The sequence below is a fragment of the Artibeus jamaicensis genome, unplaced genomic scaffold, assembly GCF_021234435.1.
Source record: "Artibeus jamaicensis isolate MK-2021 breed Jamaican fruit bat unplaced genomic scaffold, CSHL_Jam_final contig_515, whole genome shotgun sequence".
NCBI classification, from domain to species: domain Eukaryota; kingdom Metazoa; phylum Chordata; class Mammalia; order Chiroptera; family Phyllostomidae; genus Artibeus; species Artibeus jamaicensis.
The window spans coordinates 2115281-2136591 of record NW_026521869.1 but is presented as its reverse complement, the minus strand read 5'-3'; the positions used below and the strand labels follow the sequence as shown (position 1 = coordinate 2136591).

Here is a 21311-nt window from a genome sequence, read left to right as displayed (position 1 = left end):
ACTATAAAATTGTACTTCTAACAATACTTTTCTTTCCATTTGGATTTTTTAAATTACTAGTAGAGGGAATTTGTCCTCATATTTTTTTGCTAAAGGAGTTTTCAGTTACATAAGAATGAAAATCCATCGTGTTTACTTAGTAGTATACATTTTTTACATGCAAATTAATTCATTTTAATGATTGTTATATTTTTATCTTAAATATAGTTGTTCATCAGAAATTATTTTTATTTTACATGTATGTATCTCAAAACTATGGAAATTAAGCTTTAATTGGAAAGTAACTTATTTTGCACATTAGCTCAATAAATTTTCTTTTATTTCTTTTGTCTCCCTAATCCACAAACGTGAATAATAATAATGATCCTAAAGGAATATAAAGTTTGGTATTAGTGCAGCTCTTGATTAGATATGAATAAATTTATTGAATATGAATGACTTATTTTTAAGGCCTTTGCGTTCTAATTATTCCATCAAGTGAAATGTGAAATATGCTGAAGTTTAGTCAAGGTATATTTCTTACTAATTAACTTTGAAAATGATCAATGATATAGTTAAGCAAGGTTTCATAGCCTTTCTATTTTAATACCAGGTAAATTTATAATATTCTCATTTGAAACTAAATTGTTTTGTTATTACTAGCTAACCAGATTCTAAATTTCAGGATAACAAATAGGGTGCTTTGGGAGTGTTTTTGGTATATAGATATCATCATCAATAAAACTTTACTGGTAGTACCAGTTGCTAGGAAAAAAAAAAAGAGGTAAAACATGTGCCTTCACATCTTTGAGTATATATTTTAAATCTAGTTTTGCTTTAAACAATGTCTAAAGAGCCTTTTACACATTGGTTTTCTCAGTTTTAGAAATGTTTTATTTTGCTTTTGTCCACCAATTTATTATAAATGTTGCATAATTATGAGTTGTATAGTATTAATTGGAAACAAAGCCTCAAAACCTCTGGCTGTAAAAACCTGTGGTAGTTGTGGTGGCGAGAAAAGCTCCTAGCCTCACATGAGAGTTTATTGGAGAGACCCACAGGGTCCTATCTAGAACGTACACAAACCCACCCACCTGGGAATCAGCATCAGAAGGGCCCAATTTGCTTGTGGGTAGCACAGGAAGTGACTGAGAGCTGGCTGAGAGCCAAGCACATGGCATTGTTCCCTCTCGGACCCCACATACAGCGTCACAACACAGCAAAGAGGGTTGCCCCACCCTGGTGAATACTTAAGGCACTGTGCCTTACAATATAACAGGTGTGGCAAGACAAAGAAATATGCCGCAAATGAAAGAACAGATCAAAACTCCAGGAAAAAAATACAAGTGACAAGGAGATAGACAACCTGTCAGATGCAGAGTTCAAACATTGATAATCAGGATTGTTCACAGAAATGGTTAGGTATGGACGCAAAATAGAGGAAAAAGCGAAGACTATGCAAAGTGAAATATAGCAAAACATACAGGAAACCAATAGTGATAGGAAGGAAACCAGACTCAAATCAACAATTTGGAGCAGAAGGAAGAAATAAATATTCAACCAGAACATAATGAAGAAACAGGAATTCAAAAAAATGACTCTGGGACAACTTTAAATGTTCCAACATCCAAATCATAGGGGTACCAGAAGAAGAAGAAGAGCAAGAAATTAAAAACTTATTTGAACAAATCATGAAGGAGAACGTTCCCCAGTCTGGTACAGGAAATAGACTTGCAAGTCTAGGAAGTTCAGAGAGTCCCAAGGAGGAACACACCAAGACACATCATAATTAAATTACCCAAGATGAGGAGAGAATCTTAAAAGCAACAAGAGAAAAGGAGACAGTTACCTACAAAGGAGTTCCCATAAGACTATCAGCTGATTTCTTAAACCTTGCAGGCAAGAGAGGCTGGCAAGATATTCCAAGTCATGAAAGGCAAGGATTTACATCCAAGATGATTCTATCCAGCAAAGCTACTACTTAGAATGGAAGGGCAGATAAAATGCTTTCCAGATAAGGTCAAATTAAAGGAGTTCATTATCACTAAGTCCTTATTATATGAAATGTTAAAGGGACTTATCTAAGAAAAGGACGTTGAAAACTGTGAACAGTAAAATGACAGCAGACTCACAGTTATCAATAATTGAACCTAAAGAAACAAAAACAAACTAAGCAAACAACTAGAACAGGAATAGATTCACAGAAATGGAGATCCTGTGGAGGGTTATCAGTGGGGATTGGGAGGGGGATGAATGGGGGAAAATGTACAGGGAATAAGATGCATAAATGGTTGCTACAAAATAGGGAGAGGTTAAGAATAGTATAGAAAATGGAGAAGCCAAAGAACTTATATGTACAACCTATGGACATGAACTAAGGGGGGGATGCTGGCAGGAGAGGGTACAGTACTGAGGGGAATAAAGGAGAGAAGAAAAAGGTACAATTCTAATAGCATAATCAATAAAATATATTTTAAAAGGTTAGATGTTCCTAACTGCTTTATTTAATCTTCATTTTGAAAGTACAGAAAGTAGAGTTTGATATAAAAACAAAAGGTTTAGGTATGTTACATATGGCACATCATGCCAAAACATCTGTGTACAATTCCAAATAGTGACATGATGCATTTGTTTATTTTTCAATTTTGTAATAAAGTTGAGTTTTTAATCTTTTAATAGAGGCTTTTCAGTATTTTCTCACTTTGTATTATATAACAACTCTTTAAATGTTATAAACTGTGTTTTGGACTTGTGTTTTCCAATTAAATGTTAAATCTAATAAATGAATTTTTTATATTTCAAAGTTACAATAGTAGAATGTTAAATTTCTTTTTTTGCAATATCAACAAAAGGAGATACAAAAACAAGTACTCTGAAGCTTTTCTTGAATTAGTGTTTGACTGGATATGGAAGTTACATCTTAGATATCACTTTACGGGTAATGACAGATATATTAATAAACCTGCCTTTCAGCAAAGGTATACAGTGGCAAATAGATTAAAAATAAAGGTTGACTGGTATTTTTATATTGAAATTTATATGATCATGTTTTATCTACTAATTAGTATTTATGAACCCTAAATTGATAACTTTCAAAAATGATATGAATCACTGTGATTTCTGAATTTAGACAAAAAGTCATTTTCCTTCCAAAGGATTGCATTTTAGTGGACAGAGTATGCTGGGCAAGGTTGTGAGTGAAAAGAGCTGGAGCAGTATTTAATGATGTTGTTTAGAGACTTGCATGGATACATTTTCTCATCTGTAAAACGAGTAGTTATATCAGAAGGGCTATAATGTCTTTTAAACTAACATGAACATATTTTAACTTTTTAGTGTAGTAATATATTACTACACTAAATATATTATAGTAGCTGAAAATAATTTGATTTTTTTTAACTTTTTTTACAGTTTGAATTATTTTACAGCCAGCATTTCAGTGGAAGGAAACTTACATGGTTACATTATCTCTGCACAGGTAAAATGAACTTAACTATATCTAGTGTAACAAAACTTACCTGCTATGATTATGTTAATAATTTAGAAAAATTTCCTGTAGCCTAATTGTAGTTTTTTTTCTGATGATTTTATTAAACCTTTTCTCCTCTACCTTTCTTTTTGGTTGCCATGACAGCAACTATTAATGAAATTGAAGTGCAGCACTTTCTAATAGTATTTTATAGTTATGCTGCTTATTTTAAGTTTTTCTGAATTTTATAATGGCTTATTACATTTCTATGACATTGTCATAGATACTAGGATTTTATTTAGAAACCCAGACTTGATGAGTCAAATATTCTAAAATCCCTGTTCTCTCTAAATATGCCACATATTCTTGAAAAATTTATAAACTATTATAGCTTCATAAGATACAAACATTTGGTTTTTATTTGTGGCTCTATTAGTGAACAGCAGTAATAGATGCTTTTTCCAGAATGTCCAACTTAATTTCCAGCAGTTTCCAATTTTAGAAAACTTAGAATCTAATAATTTCCTTTCCTTTGCTTCTTTCTGGAACAGTAGGGGTTGCTGTTAATTATTATTATTATTATTAATTAACAGTAATAATAATCATTATTATCTTATGTAGGGGTAAAACCTGAATGATTATAGACTATATGCTCTAAGTTGCCTGAAGATGTTAGCTAAAGCAGTGACTCACATATTCTGTATTTTCACCTTGAAAAATGCAGTAAATTAACTTTCCTTTTGTATAAGAAGGAAAAGGTGTGTGTGTGTGTGTGTGTGTGTGTGTTAATATGTCCTAGAAATGATACAGGAAAGTGTGTCTCAGAAATGGCAGAAGAAAATCTAATTAATTGCCATAAACTTTATTAGGAATCTTTCTATTCATTCACCTAAGAAAAATTTTACGAAAGTAATTTAAGTGCCGTTTATTTGACATTTGGAATGTGATCTCTCATGTTAGTAATATTAGGTCATAATAATTAGTACATAATAATGTATATTTATACAAGTATACATTAAACAACTTGGGCATTTGAATTTTTTCAATAGTTTGTGAAATAGAGATGTTTATTGATGTTTTAATGTCATTGGACTTTTAATTTTACATCTGTCGTGAATATTTTCTACTCCCATTTAGTACATATAATTGATTTTAAGGAAAAAAATGACTAGACTAGTATTTCAGATAACTAAAAAGCAAATATATTTTAACATACTTGAATTTCATTTACTTCTATTCCTCTTTATATCTCTTTACCTTATTCTCTTTACCTTAGCAATAATCAACCTGTCTTCTAAAGTAACTTTAATGAGAAATGTACTTTTTTGGTGTTTGGCAACTAGTTGTATACAGAAAGAAAGGAAAAAGTACATACATAGTTTTTGCGATTGGAATTTGGCCTGACAATTGTTATCAATAATATCTAAGTAGGAAAGAAAATAATATTCTTTTTCTGTTTTTTAAGTCTATACTAAATTTCCAAGCAGGTCCATAATAACCAGATTTTTGGAGGTCTTTTGTCTTGTTTTACCGTGTTGTGTATTTGTATCTTTATTAAAGTCAAATAGTTTCTTGCTTTGGAAAGAGGTATTAATTAACCTTATAAATTTGTTTCTTGTTCTGAGTCACTGAAACCATTGGGTAAAGTTTGCTTTTGTTTTGTTAATAGAATTAAACACCTACACTAAACAAAAAGTTTAGTATCTTATCTTAAATAAGATACTTGTTGTGGCCCCGGCTGGTGTGGCTCAGTTGGTTGGACTGTCGTCCCATGGACTGAGGGGTTACAGGTTTGATTCCCAGTCAGGGCACATTCCTGAGTTGTGGGTTCAGTCTCCATTTAGGGACATATGTGAGAAGGCAGCCAGTCATTTCTCTCTCACATTTTTGTTTCTCTTCCTCCCTTCCCCTCCTCCCTTTCCCCCCCTCTAAAATCAATAAGCATTTCCTTGGGTGATGATTTTTTTAAAAGAGATACTTGGTTCTGGAGTGCCCAAAACATTGGCTTTGGTCCTGGCCTGATTTATTCAGAGTTATGTTTCTTGAGAACTACTATATTTTGTATTTACACAAATACAATTCCTCTTTAATAGTCCATTTCCACATACCCAGGTATTTTTATGTTATAAGCTGAGAGCCTTCACAAATTGTTGGAAATGGAGTATAAAATGGTATTTGAAGAGATTCAGAGTCAGAAGATGTAGGGTTAAGTACTAGCCTTCTGGCTTTGTAACCTTGAGGAAGTTACTTAACTTCTCTGAGTCTGTTTCTTCATCTTTTATTTTTGTAAAATTCATTGATCAAGTCAGAGAAAGTCTTCTGTGTTCCAAATACTTCTAAAACAAAGTATTCAGATACTCAGCCCTCAAAAAGCTCACATCTATTTGGTGGATAGACAAGTAAATACTTACAATATGATGTTTGGAATGTTGTAATGGAGTGGCAAGCCCAGGGAATTAGATATCACACAGAATGGTGGTAGCAAACAGCTAATGGGTAGATAACATCTAAACTTGATTTTCGAGGATGAATACAACTTAGCTGGAACAAACATAGAAGAGTGTTGAGAGTGTATGACCAACAGAGGTAAAAGTTTTAAGAATTAAGCAGTCTACAGCAGCTATTTTCAACCTTTTTCATCTCATGGCATATATAATTTAATTACTAAAATTCTGTAGCATGCAAAAAAATATATTTTTTGCTGATCTAACAAAAAAAATAGGTATAATTTTAATTCATACCTGATAGCTATTATTGCGTTGGCTGTCATTTTTATATTTGACAATTTAAAGGGAAAGAGGTCATTGCTCCTGACTAAATAGCCAGGTATTGAATGTTTTTTTTAAAAAATTCTTGCTACACACCCATTGAAAATCATTGATCTCTACAATATCAGATGTGACAGTTACTGAGAGAAAAATGAAAATTCCACTGGATTTATGATGAGAACATTGGATAGAATTATTATGAGAGAACAACTTGATGAGGACCAATAACAGAACCTGGAAGCTATTCCACTGTCTGGTTATAAGTAAGTTTCAGTTGTGGCAGAGCAAGAAGTTACAAGAGTCCCTGGTCAGTTGTGGAAAGATAAGTTGAGGAAAGATGAACTCAAGGGATGCAACTTTATTGCATAATACATAGACATGTAGGTAATACGCAGATAATACATATGATTAGCTCACATTAGCACATACTGAACTGTAAATCATTATATGTGTTAGTAGTTAATATTTGCTACTAAGATGAAATCTGGCAAGTCTGACAAAGTGAAGGTCACACTGTATTGTTGCACATATCTTAAAAGTGATTGGATCAGTGACTAAATTCTTCTCATTAGCGATTTCAAGTATTTCAGCAGCTAAAATGGCAAGGGGTTTTAATATTATCTAATGTCCAGTCCATGTTGAGATTTTCCTGATTTTCCAGTTACTTTGATGGCTGTTATTAATGTAATCAAATATTGTTAATTGCACTTGGTTTTGGTGTCTTCCCTCTTCCTTATGTTACTGAGCGCAAGTGGTTCACCACTTGGGGAGCTCTATTTAGGAATGAGATGTGGTTGTTGCAAGGTAGTTTTATTTACTTGCAGCAAGTAGAGGAAACAAGATTCATATCCAAAGCCCACTCTCTGGGAAGGGAGGCACAGTCATTACTTATATACACTATTTGTTCAGTTACTTAGTGATTACTTCCATCCACTTTAGTTCCTGTCAGGCTCATCATGTTTACAGCTGGTTTGCAAATACTGTGCTACAGTCTAACATTTAGCAAGAATAACATTCAGAACTGCCCAGACCTTGAGACAATTCGATTCTGTCAGTCCCCCTGAGATTTTTCACTCATCTTTTTTGAGGGAATAGGGACGAGGGTCATACTTCTGTAACTGCTCCCTACGGAACGTAGACTGAGCATATCTTTGAGTTAGAGGACTGAAATTTTTACCTATGAAAGTCTTAGGGCCCTTTAGGTTCTGGGATTCCTGAGAAGAGAAGTGTGTAATAGTTACTATTTCTTTTGAAGAGCAACTTGAGGTCAGACGGGTTCACAGGAGAACCATGGGTCTCATTCCTTGTTCTCACTGAGTCGTAGAGATGGCTTCAGTATAGAGTGATGTATCCAGCAAGTTATACCTTGTAATTTCAGAGAATAATGAGTTGTTAATAACACAGAACAAGGACCTGTCCATTTTGGGTTTAGTTGACCTTGTGGGGATCCTGATTTCCAGGTTTTTATATATACTCAGGTCCCTGGATCATACAGGCATAGCTTAGTATTTGATGGTGTGGGTAAAACCAGTTTGGCATATTCACTTAAGTATTTAGTTACCTTTCCTACTTGGATAATATGTGTAACAGCCTGTTCTATAAATGAGTCTGGGCATCCTAAAATTTGAGGGGAGCCCAAGAAGGGCCTACCATACATAATTTTAAAAGTTCTTAATTTAAGCATTCCTTTAGGTGCTACCCTGATCTGAGTCAGGGCAATTGGTAATAATTCAAGCCAGGTTTAATGAGTTTCTTGACACAGTTTGGCTAGGGTCTTTGTGAGCATCTGATTAAATCATTTTGTTTCTTCTGAAGACTGGTCTCCACAAAGAATGTTAAGACCCACCTAATTTGGAGAGCCTATACTACTTCCTTTATTGTGGCCACTGTGAAAGCTGGACCATAGTCACTCTGAAATGTCCTGAGGGATCCAAACACACCATTTTCTTAAGCTGGCTTTTACAACCTCATTGTGCCTTTCAGTTCATCCTGGTAACGCTTCAACCCATCCAGTAAATGTGTTCACTAACACTAATAACTATTTGAATCCTCCAGGAACACGGGGCACTACTGTAATGTCCACCTCCGCTCCTCTCTGGGCAGCATTCCCAGGCCAGGACAGCCTTACTCAAAGGTGGTACAAGAGGTCTAGTACATGCATGGTTCTTTGTGCATTGTACTCAGCTAGCCATACACTATTAATGATTCTTTTCATGTCCTCAGTCACTGTCACCCAAAGTAACCATTCCTTCCCATAATGTGTGGAATCATGGGCTTCTTTTACTATTTTCCAAGCTAACCCTTGAGGAACAAGTGTCTTTTAGTGTTCATGTGTCAGCCACAACTTGGACATAGGAGTCTCCTTAAAGCTTCATTCCTGGCAGTTTTTAGACCATTTCTGGTACACACAGGGGTGTTGTGATTAGAGTCAAACTGGGGAAGAGGGCCAGCTGCATTACTGTTTTGCTTAGAGCTGTTATTTTCCCTGTGGAATCTGCAAAGCTATGCCCTTTTACCAGCCCCAAATCTCCTCTCTGATGGCCACTGTGGTGTACCACTGCAGTTTTTTAGCTTTTGTATTGGCCTACAGTAATCTTAGAATCAGGGGTCCTAATTTACAGCTGTCAGCAATTCTGGCCCCTTCCAGGTAGCCCTGTGGGTGTGGAGTGAGCATATTTGTGAGAGTTTTGTTTCCTCCTCATTCAGGGTTCTGGGTCAATGCAATAAGCTCCACTTTTTGAGCAGAATTCCCAGGAGGTAGAGCCTCTGCTTCAGTGGTGTTGAACAAGGATACCACTGCGTATCCTACCCTTCTCACTGTACTGGTTATAAAGCTGCGCCCATCTGTACACCATATTCTTCTGAGTTGGCTAATGTACACTGTATTCTAGTAGAAATGACCTTACATGAATAATTTCAGCATAGTTAAGATCTGGGGCTTTGAAGGAGGTTGGCAGTAAAAAGTAGGATTGAGGGTGTGACAACTTTTTATAGTGATGTTAGGATCATCCAACAACCTGGCCTCCTGTTAACCAGTTATTTCCCTTAGTTTCAAGAACTGTAACTACCTGGTGTGAGGTCCATGTAGTTGGAGCTGTCTCATTGTTAACTTTTCTCTTTCTAACATTAACACACACCTTGCAGCCACTTCCCTCCGGCTGGTCAGCCACCCTTGTGCCACAGTTACTTGAGTCTCCTGCACTGACGATTCACAAGGCTTTTCCAAATCAAGCAAGCCCTAGGCAGGAGCTTCCTGTATTTTCAAAAGCATTTTGGTGCTCTTTGTCCTATTCCTGGGGAATATTCTCTTTTCCTTTCAGTTTATCATAGAGGGTCTTGGCTGTAAGACCAAAATTAGGTATCCAGAAAATTAGGTATCCATGTCCTACAAAGTCTTGTCATTCCCAAAAAAACCTCTCAACTGCCTCCAGTACCATGGTAGAGCTAGACTGGCTATTACTGCTTTTCAGTCTGTGGGTAGGCTTCTCTGTCCTTGAAAAATAAGAAAACTCAAGTACTCACCTTCTGGTTTGGGTGTCTGGACTTTTTTGTACGGTACTTTGTATCCCCTTTCTGCTAGATGGTTTAAGGTCAGAATAATATTTCCATCTTAAGTTTCTTTATCAGAGCCAGCAATTAGAATGTCACCTACATGTTGTAGGATAGTCTCATTTTCAAGCTGGACTCGAAAGGGCCTTTCCAAAGAGTGTTGGGGAGTTTTTGAAACCTTTTAGCAATTCAGCCCAGCAATACTGGGACTTATGATGGGTGTCAGGATCTTCCCATTCAAATGCAAAAATCTGGGACTCATAGTTCAAGGAAATGCAAAAAAAAAAAAAAAGCATCCTTTAAAATCTAGAATTGGGTAGTATTTGTTAGATCCTGGGGTATTGGCCAACAGGGTATACGGGTTAGGAACTGCAGGTAGAGTATAATATACTTCATTCACAGCCCTAACAAATCTATAGTCTTGTACAAATCTATATCCTCCTATGCCTGGTTTCTTAATGGGGAGGATGGAGGTGTTACAGAGTGACTGACAAAGCTGAATGAGGCCCTGTTTCAGAAGTGCTTTTAGGATGGGACCATTGCTGTTTTTGCCTCAAGTTTCAAGGGTATTGTTTAACCTTGTGCTGGTAGTCTGCTGTTTGAATACTACTCTAACAGGTAGGACATTCTTTGCCCTTCGACTTCTCCTTCTGCCCAAAGAGCTGGGTTAACCTGGTTGAAAATCTCTGGGCATAGGTTGCTGGTCTTTCAACACTCAGTGGAGAAGGACCATGAAATCTATTCCTTTATCCTTGGGAATCAGTAGTTCAACTTTTTCTTGGTTAAATGGATGGTAGCCCCCAATTTACTTAGTAGGTCCCTTTTTTAAGGGGAACTCAACACTCAGATACACTGAGGACAGAGTGTGACAGCTGTTTTGACCCTGTGTCACATGTCAGAGGCTCAAAGAATTTCTTTGTGTTGTCCTGACACTCCTTTAATATTACATTCCTTCTGAGAGAGGAGGCCTTTCTGGGTAGTAAGAACAGAGTAAGTGGCTCCAGAGTTTAATAGAAATTCATCTTTTTTCTCCTTTACTCTAAGTAACCCAAAGCTCCTCATGGGAGATTGAAATGTTACCTTTGGAACCAAAAAGGAGCTCTCAGTTTTCATCTTCTTTCTGAGGTAACTGCTCCTAATTTCTGAGAATTAGGAGCTTCCCTCCTTTATTCCCTGAGGACGCTTGGGGCATTCTTTCTCCCAGCGACCCTTTTATTTGCAATATACACGCTGACTATAGACTCCAGCTTTGTGGGACATCTTTGCTTGGTCTCATGGTGAGGGCTGGGGTTACTTACCCAGGGTGGTCTTCTGCCTCCTCCAATTACCCAAAGCCTACAAGGCAACAGCCAGAAAAGCAGCCTGCTCTTTCATCTTTCCTTCATCCTTCTTTTTTTCTGTCACATCTCTGTCGTTAAAAATCCTAAAGGCCACCTCTACCAATTGGGGGTGGGAGTGGTAGTTCCCACCTCTCGTAACTTCCTATAGGTATCTGGAACACTCTGGGATGTGAAGTGGGTGTTCAGGAGAGCTTCACTCCCTGGCTCTTTGGGATCTGCTGTGGTGTATTGTAAGCATTTAAATTTTTTTTCCTAAGAAGGCCAAAGGGTTTTCATGGGCCTATTGTTGAATATTTCTAACTTTGGCCCAGTTTGCAGGTGAGCAACCAGTGTCCTTCATACCCTTCAGCAGTAGGTTCCTGTAATACAGTGAGCCCAGGCTCTTTGGTCATTGGGGTCCCACTAAGGATTAGCATTAGGAACTTAACACATGTGCTGGCCACCAGATCTGCTTGTTAGGCCGAGTAGTATGTTGTTTATCAGTCACTTCCTTGATTTTTAACAGTACAGTAGGTTTTTCCTCGGTAGTGATAAGGATGATTGGGATTGAATATCTTCCCCAGTGGGATTATAGGTGGTGAATATACCACTAATCAAGCTAATAAACCCCTCCGGATAAGCTTGAAGTCCCTTAGTATTTCCCTTCCAGTATACACATCTGATGTCAAGAAAGGACCATTCCCCCATCCCTGTCTGGAACCTGTCTGAAGGGGCATAATTTAGCTTCTGGGCTGGGTAAAAACTAGTATCTTGATAGGTAGTGGACTCAGGTAGCCAGGGATACAGAATTGAGTATTAATTTCCTGTTCTGGAAAAGTTTTCAAAGGCATTCTTTTTTTTTTTTTTTTAAGATTTTATTTATTTATCGTTAGAGGGGAAGGAGAGAGGGAGAGAAACATCAATGTATGGTTGCCTCTAGTGCATCCCCGGCTGGGAACTGGCCTGCAGGGAACTGGCCTGCAACCCAGGAATGTGCCCTGACTGGGAATTGTCAAAGGCATTCTTAACAGATTAGAGGAACCAAAAGAGTCAGGAGGCTGATAGCTGGGAGCGGGAGCAAAAGGGATGCTGGAAGAGATAGGCCTTCCTGGGAGGGAGGCATGGTCCCCTAGCAAGAAATCAAGGAGGTCTTCTGGGAGGCTCTCAAGGACTTGGCAGTGTCTTGGCTGATGGCTCAATTTCCAATCCTTGGGTACTCTTTAATATATTTACCATTTTTCTTAAGAGGTGTTCCAAACCCCTCAGACAACCTGGACTGACTAGCCTACTATCAGTAACAGAACTAACTCCTAGCTGCCAGGAAGGAGAGTAACAACTCTAGGGTGACAAGCAGAAAAATATCCTTATATTTACATATCAGACAAATAAGGCAAATGCAAATATACACACAAGGAATGTAATCCAACTGTAGGGGATACAACCAGACCAGAGACTGTCACCCAAAGATGTCCTAGATTGCCCTGTGGGCATCCCTCAACCATCTAGAGCTAGACACCCAGAACAGAGACTGTCACCTGAAGATGGTCTTGTATTGTGTTACAGGCATTCCTCAACCCTCCAGAGTTAGACCTAAGATTGGCCCTGAATCAGGCATCCTGTGGACAGTTTCTGCCCAACCAACTGGGAACCAAACATGTACCAGAAATGAAACTACCTTTCTGACAACCCTATACCCAAAACAGATTAGAAACACTAATTATAGTGACCACAGAGGTTGACCTACCCACTGGCCTTTTTAAGCACTAAACAGAACAGGTTCAGGTGGCCACTCCACTTAACTGCCAAGACAGGCTAGGCACTATTTAGGTGATCCGCACTAAGCAGCCATCTTCTATAGAACAGACCCCTTATTCAGTGAAGACTTAGGTACGTAAGCCCTGTATGAGCTGCCACCGCTGACTGCTTCAGCAGTATCCACACCAGACTGAAATAGAAACCTTTTAAGAGTCTCACCTGGAGTCACCAAACTTATTACCTAACTGAAGAGGTTTGCCACTTAGGGAGCTCTATTCAAGAAGATGTGGTTGTCCCAAGGTAGTTTTATTTACTTGGAGCAAGTAAAGGAGATAGAATTCATATCCAAAGCTCTGTCTCCTGGAAGGGATGCTCAGTCATTGTTCATATACACTATTTGGTCAATTACACCTGATTTCTTCTTTGAGTTGCTGCATTTTTAGGCTTGAGACCCTGTCAGGTTCATCCTGTTTACAGCTGGTCTGTAAAGTACTGTGGTACATTTTAACATTTGGCAAGAATAACACTTAGTGGCACTGGCCAGGTAACTGAGAGCATTGTCCAGATACGCAAAGATTGTGGGTTCAGTCCCCAGTCAGGCCACATAAAAAAATCAATGAATGAGTGCATAAATAAGTGGAATGACAAATTAATGTCTCTCTTTCCCTCCATCCCTCCCTCACTCTAAAAATCATTCAGTAAAAAAATACTAACAGCATTTAGAACTGCCCAGAACTTGAGACCTTGTCTTATCTAACACTTTTTCCAACATCTGTCCCCTTCCCAACTCTAACCCTCTGGACATACCTTTTTAAAAAAAAGACCAGGCCAGTTGTCTTGTAGAATATCCAGAGAATATTCTGTATTTGTTGGAGTATTTACCTGTAATATATTTTGTTTGTTTTCTATTCTCTGTATTTTCTGTGAAATGGAAATTAGGTCTAAAAATGTGATTATACTCATATTAAATATTGTTGCCAAGACCACTACTTAGGTTATTCTCTGTTCTTCATATTACATTACAACAGAGGACAGGTAATGTCATATTGCTCCAAAGCAATATGTGTCACCACTATTAGTGACACTAAAGTTGCTCACTTGGTTAAGGTGACCAACAAATAGCTTCAGTGTAAAGACCAACATTCCCCTTTTCAGTTAACAGGTAATCTGATGGTGATACTTAGGTCCTAGTATTTTCAGCTGCGAACTGACCCAATAAGAGTGTAATGCTGAAAACCTGGGAAGAGGTCCATATACCTCTGATTTTGATAATTTATTGAAAAAAAAAATAGGAAAAGGCATAATACAATGCTCACTAGTTTACCCCCTTTTAAGGATTACAGGCTGTACTTAATAATGAGTGATACTCTGACCCCTTACTTGCACAATCTCCTCATGCTCTTTGGGTTCTAGTGATGGTGAAAGGCTGTTTGATGTGACAGAAGACTCATTCTGTTTCCAAAACCCATGGCAGCATGTTACAACATCAGGGACATATTGGCTGATGGTCTCATTCAGTCATAGAGGTGCTTGATGCATTGTTTTATACTTATTTCTGGCATATGATTAAGCAGTCATCGCACGAATGATGTAATGCAGTGTGTGTGGTGTTTTCCTCTTCATCACATTTTCTAAACTTAAATGTTGAGTATTCTTTATACTAATTGTTAGTAGTACATGCCTAGTAATAATTTCTTACTTAAACTCTGTGTGAATCAGATATTCTAATTAATATATTAAACCTCCTTTCATGAAAATTCAGAGATTAGGAATTTTTTCCTCGACCTGTTTCTATTCATAAAAATTTGAAAAGTATTTCTGAAGTAAATCAAGGTATGATGAAAGTTAGAGTAGGCTTCTGTATGATGATAATTAATTGAGTAGAATTGTATTCTTTAAAATATGTAATTACATGATGAATTAAAACACAAAATCTTGATCAGAGTTACTAATTCCCATGAACAAAGAGAATGCAGTCTCTTGGGTTAAGTTAATCTGAAATACAGCTTTCTTAAGTTAAAATATAGAGCTTAAAACCAAATTTCATGCTGGGTCAGTTTATAATTTATTGATAGTCAAGTAATGCAGAGTGTCTGTGTCTGTGTGTGTGTGTGTGCATTTGTGTGTGCACGTGTGTGTGCGCATGCATGCGTGCACTTGAGAGAGAGAGAATCACTATACCAAAACTTTATGCTTTAGGAAACAGTTCTTTGACTTACATTGACCTTTTTTTAACATGTAACAGAGTGTTACAGAATGTATACATGTGGGTCATAAGTTTACAATAAGTTTTTTTTTTTTAATGTTCTCCTTGGGATATGGCAGAGCAGCAGTACACCTCAATCTGTTGTATATTTCATAGCTCTTGGGGTGATGTAGAGAGCAGCACACTGTTACTCTACGAACTGTTTCAATACAATTTAGATGTCTGTCTCTCCTCCCATTCCTGTTTTCCCCTAGAAAATTGCTGGGAAGAAAAATGGTATTTTAACAATTTTGGCAGAAATTAGTTTAATCAGAGCTGCAGGATAAACATTTCCTGTGTGCTTATAGACAGACCTTTCTTACCTGGGATAGGCTAGATGGAGTTAGCAGATGAGTCACTTGCCAATAGCAAGCTGATATTCTCTCCTCTTTGTCTGCTTCTTTTTCTGTCCTCACCCCCTCTAACTAGTTTTTTTCTGCCTATATTTGTATTAGCATTCCAATGACTATTTAAATGCATTATTTAAACCCTGCTGGTAAAGTTCTAATAGCTTAATTGTGATTTATACTCAAAATAAATGGCCCTAACCCTACACAAACAAAAGGATTACATTGCTAGTGGAATGGCTTTGCAACAAATCAACAAGTCCTTACTTCAGGAGAAAATATCTGAAATGAAAAGTTATTTAAGAAATTTTGAAATGTTTCTTTGGATGATCAGTTTATTGTTACAAATCTGTTTTACTCGTAGGTGAAGTTAAAATGAACTATTTGGGCAAACCATATGTAGCCATGGTTACAACATACCAAATGGCAGTTCTTCTAGCTTTTAACAACAGTGAAATTGTCAGCTATAAAGAGCTTCAAGACAGCACTCAGATGAATGAAAAGGAACTGACAAAAACAATCAAATCATTACTTGATGTGAAAATGATTAACCATGATTCAGAAAAGGTATGGGAATTTAAAGGTCAAGGAATTTAAGCATTGTAAACATGAAATCTTTTTCAAGGGATAGTCACAGTATTGAAAGTAGATAATAATTGTTAATGCCCTTGGTACTTTGGAAAGCACTTGAATCAGTTACATTATTGCCAGCTCCTTATAGCTGTGAACTTGAGTCACAGAGAAGGCTGTGTAAGTTAGTGCCTATGTGCCCTTAATAGTTTGATTTCATTTGCCCTCTACTATGAGGGGAGGCATCTGCCCTCTAGTAGAGGAGAACTCTACTATGAGTTTACTGAAAAATGGGAAAAGAATTGCCATCGGGAGTACTTTGGTTAATTGAGGTTGAAAACTGTAGCTTATCGTAAAACTTTCCATTTTTTTCCCATGTCTTTAATTTATATTTAACTGCATGGTTCTGTAGTAGGAAATGACAGCCTTGTTGATGTTACTTGTATGATGTTTAAAATGTGTAACTTCTGCCCTGGCTGGTGTAGCTCAGTGGATTGAGCGCAGGCCTGCGAACCACACGATCGCGGTTCGATTCCCAGTCAGTGCACATGTCTGGGTTGCAGGCCGGTTCCCTGCAGGCCAGTTCCCAGCAGAGGACGCACGAAAGGCAACCATACATTGATGTTTCTCTCCCTCTCTCCTTCCCTTCCCCTCTAAACATAAATAAATAAAATCTTTTTTTTTTTAAATAAATAAAATCTTTAAAAAAATAAATAAATAAAATAAAAAATAAAATGTGTAACTTCATCCCAAATACTCTCATTCTCATCTTCTTTAATTTCAGGACTCAAATAACCAGCATATTTTTTAATATCTGTCACGAGAATAGCAAGCCAATAATAGTATATTCCTCTTTTTCTTTATAACTTTTTCTTTCCAGTAATAAGTTTTTGTTATTGTAGTGTACCTTGGATAGTTAAATGCTTAAAAAAAAAGCATCAGATGTAGGTTAAATCATCTACTTCAGATTATTGTGTCTATAAGAAAGAAATTCTTGTAAATTATATTTCATTTTTATTTTTTGTAAAGTTAATAGCCTATAATTTATTTCTTTCATGAATTCCTTTTGCTGACATCCCTAAGATTAACATTTTAAAATCAAAGTTTAAATTTTTAAGCCTAATTGTTATAGTTAGAAGTTATATAAATTTTTTAATTGTGTTATATTTGCTGCCCAGAAATGTACAAAATAAATACAGATTGCTTGTTTGCACATTAAATTTTAATTATGAATCTGCCAGTTGTTTAGAATTCCTTAGGTTAGTATTGAGAACGAGTCTATCCTCCAAGCGCTTCTTCTAGATCCTGCTGATAGAGAATGTCCACTATACGATGAGTGGCTTTCTTAAGCCTGATAGAATAAGTTGTGATTCTAAAAACTGACTTAAAAACTTTCAGTTGAGAAAAGGCTGTTTGCTTCTGGCAAAGTGAATAAAACATGAGCTAAAGAGCAAACTCTTATCAGAATCACACCAGGGTGATGGAGTATATCATTATACTTGTGTGCCACTGGAAAGAGCTTGCTTTTATACTTAGGTTATTTATAATTTGGTATTTTGTTATTGCAGCACTTAAAAAAAACTTGGTGGTTCGGTTTTTCAAAATGGGATTGATGGAAAAATTATGAGTGTAGGTATTTCATAAAAATTAAAATGTTAGCCCTGGCTGGTGTAGCTCAGTGGATTGAGCGTGGGCCTGCGAACCAGACTATCGCAGTTCGATTCCCAGTCAGGGCACATGCCTGGGTTGCAGGCCGGTTCCCAGCAGGGGCCAGTTCCCAGCAGGGGACGCACGAAAAGCAACCATACATTGATGTTTCTCTCCCTCTCTCCTTCCCTTCCCCTCTAAAAGATAAATAAATAAAACTTAAAAAAAAAAAAAAAGAACTACTATTAAAAAAAATTAAAATGTTAAATTCTGTTTACATCAGTGAGCTTGACTTCTTTTTGTCTTAGCCAAAGGTAATATATGTAATAATCAGGCCAGAAAATTGCTTATTTATTTAATTTAAACTGATTAAAATTCTATCAAGTGTAAAATTTAAAAAGAATTGTTTTTTACTTTGACAGAAGACATTTATTTTTCTCTTAAATAATTTTTATACTGTTAAAGATTATGAGAATTTAGGTTTTTTTCTTGGTTTTTCATAGCATACTATTGGTAGCAACTCATGTAATGGTTTTATGTATTACACGTATAAATGAGTTATTTTTAATTATAGGAAGATATTGATGCAGAATCTTCATTTTCATTAAATATGAACTTCAGCAGTAAAAGAACAAAATTTAAAATTACTACATCAATGCAGAAAGACACACCACAGGTAAGTGCTTTTCTATGTGATTTATTTTGGAAATATTTAAACATTGTACTTTGCAAGTAGTAACATTGAGATGATACAAAACTCTGCACATCAGAAAATAATATGATGCATTTTTTTTGGTTTATTCTTTGCATTTACTAACCTTACAAACAAAATCTGCCACTTTTTTAGATTTTAAAAATAATACTGTGTGTTTAAGGAAAAGGGTGTTGCATTGCTCTTAAATGTATGGCTCTACTTTGTATCTTTTCAAAAATTCCTTTCTTGAAGAGTAATATCTGATATTTTTCATTTGTAAAATAGTTTCACAACACATCATTTCAAAAGAAAAGTTGTTCAAAATGCTTCTTAAAATTCACATGCAATCGAACCACCGGATTATCTTGTGAAGATTCAAATTGTGATTTGTGAAGCATGGAATGGGTTCCAGATTACCAGATGAGCCAGTTTGCATGTGTACTGTTGATTCTTTTAACTTAGCAGTGATTATTGCTTAGTTCTCAGATAACTTGTCCATATCACTCATGTTTCCCTATTGCCATCTATGCACCATCCTGTCCTTGGACTTGGGACAGAATATAAAGGTATATAAGATGTCAGACTCTCTTCAGGATCTTTACCTTGGGGAGACAAACGTTAATGAAGTATTATAAAATTTGAACCCTTAAATGTTCAACATTCTCTTTTCCTGTCAACCAGTGAATAGTAACCTATAATATATGGGTTGTATTTTACCTTCTTTTTAAAATTTAATCTTTATTGTATTTTGTCCATTATCATTTAGTCCTCTTATAACCCTCCCCAGCATGTTGTCCATGTCCATGAGTCCTTTTGCTCAATCCTTCCATCCCCTACCCTCCCCAATCCTCACAGCTGTCATCTTGCTCTCCATCTATGAGGCTATTTTCATTTTCCTTATTAATTCAGTTTGTTTATTAGATTCCCCATATGAGTGAAATCATATGGCATTTCTTTTTCTCTAGCTTATTTCATTTAGCATAATGTCTTCCAGGTCCATCTATATTGTTGCAAAGAGTAAAATTTTCTTCTTTTACAACTGGGTATTACTCCATTCTATAAATATGCCATAGTTGTTTTAACCACTCAACTACTAATGAACACTTGTGCTGCTTCCATATCTTGGCAATTGTAGATAATGCTGCAATGAACGTAGGGTTTCTCATGTTCTTTTGAACTAGTGTTATGGGTTCCTTCAGATGTATTCCCAGATGTGGGATAGCTGCATTGAAAGGCAGATCCATTTTTAATTTTTTGAGGTATCTCTATACTGCTTTCCACAGTGGTGATACCAATCTACATTTCCACCAACAGTGCAAAAAATGTTCCTCTTTTTCCACATCCTCACCAGCACTTTTTCATTGATTTATTGATGATAAGCATTCTGACAGGTATGAGATAATACCTCATTGTGGTTTCAGTTTGCATTTCTCTGATGATTAGTGACATTTGAGCATTTTTTCATATGTCTGTTGACCATGTGTATGTCCTCTTTGGAGAAGTATCTGTTCAGGTCCTTTGCCTATTTTTAATTGTCTTGTTGGGGTAATTTTGGTGTTGAGTTTTATAAATTCTTATAAACTTTGGATATTAACCCCTTATCAGACATATCAGCAAATGTGTTCTCCCATTCATCCCACAGGTTGTGTTTTTATTTTGTTTGTGGTTACCTTTGCTGTGCAAAGACATTTTAGTTTGAGGTACTCTCCTTTGTTTATTTTTGCTTTTGTTTCCCTTGCCTGAGGACATATATATGATAAAATACTGACTGCTATAAGCAATGTCTAAGACTTTGCTGCCTATGGTTTTTTCTGCAGTTTTTATGGTTTCAGGTCTAACATTTAAGTCTTTGATCCATTTTGAATATATTCTTGTGTGTAGTATAAGAAGGTGGTCTAGCTTCGTTTTTCTACACATATCTGTCTAATTTTCCCAACACTGTTTACCTGTCTTTAGCTCATTATATGTGCTTGTTTCCTCTGTTGAATACTAATTGACTATAAAGGTATAGAGAGCCAGAAGTACTGGCTCTATTCCATTGGAATAGAGAGCCAGATCTATTCCATTGATCTGTGTGTCTGTTTTTATGCCAGTACCAAGCTGTTTTCATTACTATGACCTTATAGTATAGTTTGATCTTCAATAGTGTGATTCATCCAACTTTGTTCTTCTTTCTCAAGATCGCTGTTGTTATATGGGGCCTTTTGTGGTTCCATATAAATTTTTTAAATATTTGTTCTAGTTCTGTGAAATATGTCATTCGAATCTTGATAGAAATTGCATTAAATCTACAGATTGCTTTGGGTAGTATGGACATTTTAATGATGTTAATTCTTTGCATCCATGAACATGGTATTATGCCTCTACTTGTATCTTCTTCAATTTCTTTTCTCAGTGTCTTAAAATTTTCTGAATGCAAGTCTTTTATATACTTAGTTACATTTATTCCTAGATATTTTATACTTTTTGTAGCAATTGTGAATGGGATTGTTTTCTTAATTATTATTTGTTAGTTCATTATTGGCATATAAAAATGCAGCGATTTCTTGATATTAATTTTGTATTCTGATACTTTGCTGAATTTATTTATCAGTTGTAGTCATTTGATGGTGGAACTTTTGGGGTTCTCTATGTACAGTGTATCATATCATCTGCAAGTAAAGACAGTTTTACTTCTTCCTTTCCAATTTGGATGCCTTTTATTTTTTATTCTTGTCTGATTGCTGTGGCTAGTACTTTCAGTACTATGTTAAATAAAGGAGATGAGGGAGGGGAAGATGGCCGTAGTGGATTCCATCTCCTGTACACATGGGAGAAAATACTGGCAGATCTACCTGAGGAACAGCACAAAAAACCAACAGTTCCCCAGCATTTATGAAAATAAGACACCAGAGACTGTGACGGACACTGAAGGACCAGACAGCAGCAGCTGTGACTGTAAATATTATAAAATACTCTTTTGCTGTCAT

The 21311-nt window shown here is 36.3% G+C and overlaps 1 protein-coding gene across 5 annotated transcripts in view; it reads left to right on the top strand.

Annotated features, from left to right (window-relative positions):
* The window catches only part of CUL2 (cullin 2), a 136716-nt gene that overhangs the window by 103801 nt on the left and 11604 nt on the right, over positions 1 to 21311 (top strand). For all 5 annotated transcript variants that reach the window (XM_037131555.2, XM_037131547.2, XM_037131527.2 and 2 more), the window contains 3 exons: positions 3391 to 3457; positions 15796 to 15998; positions 18223 to 18324. In XM_037131555.2, coding sequence (XP_036987450.1) covers positions 3391 to 3457; positions 15796 to 15998; positions 18223 to 18324 — 372 coding nt within the window. The remainder of the gene's footprint in view (positions 1 to 3390; positions 3458 to 15795; positions 15999 to 18222; positions 18325 to 21311) is intronic.